The sequence below is a fragment of the Oryzias latipes genome, chromosome 13, assembly GCF_053564925.1.
Source record: "Oryzias latipes strain Hd-rR chromosome 13, Olatipes_Hd-rR_3.1".
NCBI classification, from domain to species: Eukaryota; Metazoa; Chordata; class Actinopteri; order Beloniformes; family Adrianichthyidae; genus Oryzias; species Oryzias latipes.
In genome coordinates, this window is record NC_136249.1 from 21,930,663 (window position 1) to 21,938,657 (window position 7,995).

At 43.3% G+C, this 7,995-nt stretch overlaps 1 protein-coding gene across 1 annotated transcript; it reads right to left on the reverse strand.

Annotated features, from left to right (window-relative positions):
- Positions 1 to 2,226: 2,226 nt before the first annotated feature.
- Positions 2,227 to 7,624, reverse strand: rhoub (ras homolog family member Ub). The gene is made up of 3 exons (XM_004075398.5): positions 7,218 to 7,624; positions 5,574 to 5,632; positions 2,227 to 4,172 (listed from the first exon to the last, which is right to left on the reverse strand). Exons 1-3 carry the CDS (start codon positions 7,432 to 7,434, stop codon positions 3,717 to 3,719), a joined length of 732 nt encoding a protein of 243 aa, XP_004075446.1. The 5' UTR covers positions 7,435 to 7,624; the 3' UTR covers positions 2,227 to 3,716.
- Between the last annotated feature and the right edge of the window lie 371 nt (positions 7,625 to 7,995).

Genomic DNA, 7,995 nt, shown 5'->3' on the forward strand with positions numbered 1-7,995 from the left:
GAGAGTTGACCTTATGCTGACTTATTTCTTGTTTCCTGTCTGGCATTTTACATTTTTACCATAAAAACACCTACACTTGTTATTCAAAGGTAGGTATTACAGTAAATCACAGAAGCCACAGATCCAAATCACAGGATATTTCTTAAGATGGCCGCCCTGCTAAGACAAAACATTGAGGTTTGGGGCTGCTAAAATATCGTTGGAAAGACGAGCCAACCTGAATATCATAATTACACCACTTGGAAGCACTTTTAGCTAAGTTTAATCCACTCTAAGTCATCATACTAATACTCATGTAAAGCCTGCCAGACAACGCAAAGTAGTTTCAACAGTTCAACCTATCATTAGCGCTCTAAACAAGGACAAGAGCGAGCTGTCACCATTTGCCTATTGTTGCATGCTGTGGTGTAGACATGTGGTTATAATTGGAGCATATTGTCTGTTTTAGACTTTTATAACCAACTGATCCTCCATAGACATTTTGGTGCCTCTGAGGCAAAGCCCTCTGAAAAAATGTAACTCTCTTCAAACATTGCGGACAACATTTAAGTCTATGCTTAATTTTTTTTTAGAGAAATTCTATTAATTAGCTCTAATGGGAACCAGTGTTCCCACACAATGAAAATTAATTCCTTGTTGACATGTTTTTTTTTTTAGACAATGCTTGACTATCCTTCAATTGTAACCCTTGTGCTATCTTAGATGACCCCACCCTTGCATTGACATGTTATTCCTACCATGACAAAGGTGGATAAAGGTGGAAAGATTTCATGTAATCTATGGACACCAGTGAAAATCCCAAATCATTGAAGAAAAAAGGTTCAGCGCACTGTCTAGTGGGTCAAGATAACCCAACTCCCAATGTCAAAGTGCCTAAGTTAGCACAAGGCTTAATGCTTGCCAATTCCCATGGAGGGTTATGGGGTTGCTGGAGCCTATCTTGGACTGTACAGGAGTTCATTACAGGGCCACACATAGGCATACAACTGCACTCACTCATATACAATGTGAGTCTTAACAATTTTAATCTCATGTTTTTAACTGTGTGTTGTTCCAAATTGTAAAGTGTCCTTGGGAGCCTGGAAAGGCGCTTATAAATTACCTGGAGGAAACCTGTATATGCACTAGGAGAATATCGATCCATCCATCTTCTGAACCCACTGTTTCCCTTTTGGGGTCACTGGGCTGCTGGAGCCAACCCAGCTGATGTTGGGCAAAGGCGAGGCACACCCTGAACAGGTTGCCAGTCTGTTGCAGGGCCACACACTCACATTCACACCAAAGGATAATTTAGAGATACCAGTTGATCAACAAAGCATGTTTTTGGACTGTAGAAAGAAGCCAGAGTGCCCAGAGAAAACCCACGCATGTACGGGGAAACATGCAAACCCCACACAGAAAGGTCCCAGCTGGGAATCAAACCGGGACCTTCTTGCTGTTCAGCAAGAGTGCTGAACACTACACCACTGTGCAGCCCTGATTGAATATAGTTATCATATTTACATCAAAATACTAAAGACAAAAAGTAGATCTTCAGTCAGGTGGTTTTGTTCACAAGCTTTGGTCCGTAACAGAATGGTCCGCTTGATGCCAGTCTGAATACAGACCAAATGCAACATTCGGGACTCGATCCAGAACCAAGCATTTTTCCAGTCTGAATACGCTCTTAAATAAACTCATCTATAGCACTCCTTGGAAAAAAAATGATATCAATCGCTCTTCTGCGTGCAAACATTAAGCTGCCCCCAAAGCACGTTCATGAGATAGCTAACTTACAATGTTACATTCCAGCTGGAAAACTGTTCTCTGGTGAGACAAATTCTGATGTATTTTTGATAGAGACCATTATTCAATATAGAAATCTAGCTGGTCAGCTGAATTAGGAAACCTACATTCTGAAGGAACGTGCTAACTGACCAGTACTAGCTATGAGGAAATTAAAACTAAACATGTGTGGTCTAGCTGCACAACAAAAAATGAATATGCACAAGTATGTTACATAACAACCATTAGTTTCTCCTTTTCAAAGTGACACAAGGTTATGTTTTATTGGATTAATCATAACCTGACTGTGAGCCGTCTCTTGTTTGGGGAATTTACCAAGGTTACAAAACAAAGTAAGGGTGAAGTTCCTTTGATCAAATTAATTTATACAATAACCACTCAAAAAACTCTAACAAGTCTTGGCAAAACAGTTCTACTAAAGAGGCAATGGGGAAGAAAATGTTAAATATTTCCCATTTTATTTTGTTCTGCTCATTCAAGTTGAACACATTCCTCTCAAGACAATCAGACACTTAAACGCACACAATTAAGTACCATTTAGAGTTGTAAAGCACAGAGAATCACTTATATTTGCAAACACAGAGTTATCCTGATGAAATTACAAATATCTTCAGCAATTACTATGTAACGTAAATAAAGATGTGATTATTCCGTACATCTGTGTTGTGTTCAGATAGGTGCTGGCCAAAAGTAGAAGATAAAAGAATGAGAGGGGCAAAAAGCTTCTGAAAAATAAGAAGCAATCAAGAAATCAGTGTCCTTACAATCTGATTTCAAGCTATGACAGAACTCCAATGTACTTTGACAGATCAAAATCTGCTTAAGGCCCTCTGAGAATGTTAAGTATCTGTGGTCATTGATACCCTCTGTGGTTCAGTTAGCATCAAAATACATTTTCTATCTGGTTTGGCATCCAGTTTTAAATGAAGATTTCCAGTCCTGAACCGACCCAAAAGTCAATGAATGGCCACATCTCAGTGATGTGCTTGAACTGTGCATCATAAGTGCAATTTACAGTGGCACCACCTACTGTATGCTTTGCTGTAACAGTAATAAATAAATGTATAAAAACTAACTGACTGTAAGTGGTCAAATGAAGGCCTTCAGTCAAGGTAAACCCACAGCAGATGTGTTAGAAAACCAGGATAAAGTAGCTGGATAATCATCAGAAAGACCTGGATCTGATTGTATTCTGAAACCTCCGTCCTCTGTCTTTATTTGTCTCTAAAAACAAACTGACACTCATATTGACACTAAATGTGGTTGTAGAGACACAACTATGGCAGCTGATAGAATAGAACTTAGAATAACTTTGCATATCCTTGAAATATCGCCAACCTTAGGAAAATTATAATCATATACATTGGATTTTGTCTCAAAGAAGTATTAGCTTATATGAATCTGACAGATTTTCTCCATAAAAAAAGTTGGGTTGTGTAGCAAGGTGCAGGGCTGGCTTTTAAAGAATAATTGCATCTTTGATTCAGTGGTAAGCTGAGCTGTTTGCATTACTTTAATATTTTTTTTAAAAATAAAAATAGATCTCTAGTAAGTCTGTATGACAGCGTAGAAGACATATAATACAACATTTTGCATGTATTTGAAACCAAATTTGAGGAAAAGGCCAAGAGTTTTTTCAAGACACCATTCTTCAGGATATTGTTTTACTGGAGCAATGTTTTTTTTTTGGCTGAATGCTCAATACAGTTACACTTGAAGCAGCCAGTGGTTGAAACCTGTTTGCTCTTTTTAGTGTCAACACGCGGCAGTCTCTAGGCAAACGGAAACTGTGCAAAAACCACAAACTCCACATGGAAGCGGGCGCACCTTCCCAGCTGACTGGTGACTGCACGGATCTAAAGTTCATCTTGGGGGATCCATTTTAGAAGTCCTTACATCCAGCTCTGTCCATCTTTATCAGTCCTCCCTTCCTACTGAACACATACATACTTCTTCCACCAGGATTTGGACAGCATCTTCATCTTGTCGGCTGTGCTGCGGACCTTTCTCTCACGCCGTGCTCGGTGGTCAGAGTGCCGTAGCCCCACGGAAATGGCTGCGTCAAACACCTCCTTCAGGTTCTTTTGCGTAAGTGCCGAGCACTCCACATACATGACGGCCCCAATTTTTTCTGCGAGCGCTCTGGCGTCCTCCTCTGCCACGGGCCTCTCTCGTCGTCTCGAAAGCTCGATGAGCACCTTAACGTCTTGCCGGAGGTCACACTGCGTGCCTACAAGGAGCATGGGAGTGAGGGGGCAGCGGCGGCGTATTTCAGGGACCCACTTTTCCCAAACATTTTGAAAGGATGCGGGGCTGACCACGCTGAAGCAGAGCAACAGGGCGTCGGTACGGCTGTAGCAGAAGTGGCGGAGTTTGTCAAACTCATCCTGATGGAGAGGCAGAGAAATGTACAGATCAGTTTATTTTAAAGAAATACAATTTCACTGAAAACTGTCCAGACCGTTTACATTTTTTAATACAAGCATGTGCAGTAAACGTTTTTGATGAAAATCTGAGCTTTTGGCTTTATGGTCTTTCCTCATCTCAGTGTACACGGATTAATGCTGGCCAAAACGTGGCCCGAACCTCTCCCTCTTTCCTATAAATCCTCTTCTTTCTGGCACACATCTTCTGCTTCCTTTTTGTGCAGCAAAGCCTGATACTCTCAGAACAGACCTGAAACCTCCAACCCGCTAATCTGTTGATGTGAAGCTCAACATTTCGATGCAGCAAACACTTTGCCACACACAGGCTCTGCAGCCTGATGACGCCGGTCCGTCTCCAGTTTACACAGACAAATCAACATCTTCTAGTTTGGAGGGTGTGTGTTTATGGGCTTCAGCGGCAGCTGTTTTCATCCCTCTGGCTCCAGTCTCTGATCTCTGCTGTTTTGGCACACCTCCCCTTGTTTTATGCAACAAGCTCTCCTCTTGTGAAATTGCATCAGTGCAGTAAGTCTTTAGCGCCTTTAATCAAACGGTATTTGTCCGATCTTGTCCATTTGCATTCATTTTAACACCCTGCACACACAGCCTGCAGCATCGTGCAGCTAGATTTTTTAGTTATAAGGGTTTGCCTGAAAGCCTCATTTCAAATGCCAAAAGTGTATATCAGTTCTTTGTAGAAGTGGCAGCGCCCTTCTGGCTTTTATGAATGTCAAACATGCTGCTCCCAGGGCAGGGTGCTGCAGAGCACCGAGATGTGGAATGAAAGAACGGCCCACGCCCCAGAGGAACAGAAACAGTGTTAAACTTTCAAAGGGGAGTAAATAAATGTACCTGGCAAACTCTGCATATCGCAGAGTCTCTCTCAGTAACAGACAAGAACAGTTTGTCTGCGATAAAAGATTGCAGCTGGTTACATCTATCAGACGCCATAAAACTGTGAACAGGAGGAGGGTCAAAGAGTACACATCGTGCTGCAGGCAGATACCTTCTTTTTATCGAAGCTACAAGGACATCTGAGCAGGTTTGAGGAGAATTATTATCACAGAAATGGAGCAGGGATAAGCGCTCACATGTGTGAGGGTGGACCAGGTGTTTCATGTAGATCCTTTGCTCCTTCAAGGATAATGCATGATGTCACTGTTTTATGGCACATGCTTATGCTGATCATAGAAGGTCATAAAAGTTTAAACTGCAGATTGTCTCACAGGGTTAAATATAGATATGTATTTCATAAGGGATACTAGTACTTCTATTCTTTGAAGTGAAACATTTTTCAAAATGATCTATTGTGCCTGCTTAAGTGCTAAATGGAAAGGCAGTTGTTGTGTGAACAGTTCTCACCTGTCCTGCAGTGTCACACAGCTGTAGCCTCACTGGGCTCCCGTCCACCTGGACCACAGCTGTAGGTGCAGAAACACACAAACATAAGGTTCAGCTGCTAAATTGACTGGAAGCCTGTGCACAATGCCCCCACCTGGATTTTTCTCCAACAGAATACTGTCTGGGGTAAACAATAGTTCTCCAGCTGAAATCCCAAAGCCCCCCGCTCTGCTCTTGTTCAAAGTTTTCCTCTGTCTCGCCCACCCACTTTGCCGGTTACTGCTCAGACCGTAATGTTTTACTGCAGCTCGGGCCGCTCAGTGAGCTTTGTACTTTTGAGCAGAGGCCTCTCTGGGGTTGTCTTAAGAGGAGATGGGGGTAAAGACTTTGTTTATTCAGTTGACTTTCAATCTGCCTTTTTCCAAAGTGGATGTGTCATCTTCAGGTGAGTTTCATTATCCAACCATTTATTCTTCTCAGAAGGCTGAACTCAGTGCAGGGCAGCAGGCACATGGAAACATTTTCCACACGACTGGAGTGTGTGGTCGGTCATGCCACCTGATCAAAGCAATCACTGGAACAGTTCGTGCAGCAGGACAGCCATCGCAGAGGGTCTGCGTTCTGACAAAAGCGAGGTTGAAAACTTCAAGGTAGAAAAATGGAAGCGAGCTGCTATTTGGTAATTATTCTCTAATACCTGACATATGATACTCCTTTTGATTTTCTGAAGCAAAACTCCCCCTTCGACGCTTCTCTGCCACCTGAGGCATTGCATAACTGCTCAGAAGTCTGCTTTCAAAGCAGTGCTCTGATTCGGGCCTCTGAGAAATGACATCACTTTTAAGGGCCCCAACTGCACAATCATTCTCTGTCAGAGCAAGGAGTAAGACAATCTCTGCCTCAGAGCTATTGCAACAGATGTGCCTATTCCAGCATAGAGGAGTGGGCTCACGGGTCAAGGCTGACAACAATAGGCTGAGTTGTGCAACCCCCTGAACCAGAGAAGCTTTCTGCACTGAGCCAGCACCCTTGAGAGGCTGGTACGAGTCCCTGTTGAATGTTTTTGTCAGATTTGTGTTGGTTGTTGGTTTTACAGACAATAATTAATAAAATACCGACACAGAGCCGCTTGCATTGTGCAGAGCAGGTGAGGAACAACACCATAAGGTGTTCACCATGTCTGGAGAGCAGATAATGGAAAGTCACAAATTACATCATAAGTTAGAAACCAAAGCTGCCTTGCATAAACTGCACTTGCAGGGACTAGTCACTTTGGAAAGTGGAACTGTGCCAAATGGAACAGTGCTAAATCAGGGAGGGAAGACCTGCCCATTACCTCAGATAGAGGATAGATAGTAGGAAACACAAACACATCTATCATACAATGGATGGAAATGGGAGCATTTTGGTAAACGTTTGTGCAATCTGAAATACTTAGGTGAAGCAGAAGATTCTAGAGGTAAATGGGTGGCATGCAGGTAGAGGCAAACTGGTTTCCACTCTGAAGTAGAAACAAATATCCTGAAGTGAAGTTTAGGAAAGTTAGTTTATTGTACTTTTCTCAAAATGTTCTTCTTTTGTCTCAGTCCCAAATAAACAGGACGTTTTATGGTCACCTGTTTATTATTTCAACACCCCAACCAAAGTACCTGTTGACTCTCTTACCGGAAAAGTCGTCAAAGGCCGTCGGGATGTATTTGGTTGGATATCCGTTTGTTGTGTAGCTCACAACCAAGCTGGTTTTCCCAACCGCTCCATCCCCCAGAAGGACGCACTTCAGCAGCCGCTCCTGGCCCTGTCCTGGCCGGGCGGGTTTGGGTTTGTGCGGCGGCACCGGCGGCGCCATGCTCCCCGTGTAATCCATTGTGAGTGGGGGTGACATTTAACGGACCACCGCGAACTCCTCTAGAGACTGTCCCACCATGAGAACAAGATTCGGTCTCCACGGAGATGCCGAACCCCTAGGACCGAGAGCCGAACCTGTGCGTAAAAGCCGTCATCCAGCGCGCGCTCGTATCCAGCCGGACTAACATCCACACAGCGGCGCGCGCACTGCAGCTCTGAGCCAGGGGCGGCTTAGACTCTTTATGTTCCCATCATTTGACTAATCCCACCCACCACAGTAGAGGAGGACTGATCAGACCTTCTGCAGCTTTGTATTAGACATGGTCCGAAACATCTAGAACATTAGTGCTGTGGACATGATTCAAAATTACATCTGTTTATTTTTTTAAATTTCATTTCCACTTTTCCCCCTCCTGTTTGACCTTGCTGACCTGCTCTATAATGCCCCCGTAAAGAGTGTCTGACCTGTTACAGACAAGTCAAGACATGCCCTCACCGGGATAAATAGCCCTGACGGCAAATTTTAACGTGACCTATAAAGAAACACTGAAATATTATACTGTCCTCCCAGCCTACTTTAAGCTGCAGAGCTGAGCTC

Coding starts and splice junctions, on each gene's coding strand:
- rhoub (XM_004075398.5), bottom strand. CDS start 7,434: ATGTCACCCCCACTCACAATGGATTACACGGGGAGCATGGCGCCGCCG. Junction 5,633..7,217: donor GGCCTTTGACGACTTTTCCG/GTAAGAGAGTCA, acceptor CTGCACCTACAG/CTGTGGTCCAGGTGGACGGG. Junction 4,173..5,573: donor TGTGTGACACTGCAGGACAG/GTGAGAACTGTT, acceptor CCTCTCCATCAG/GATGAGTTTGACAAACTCCG.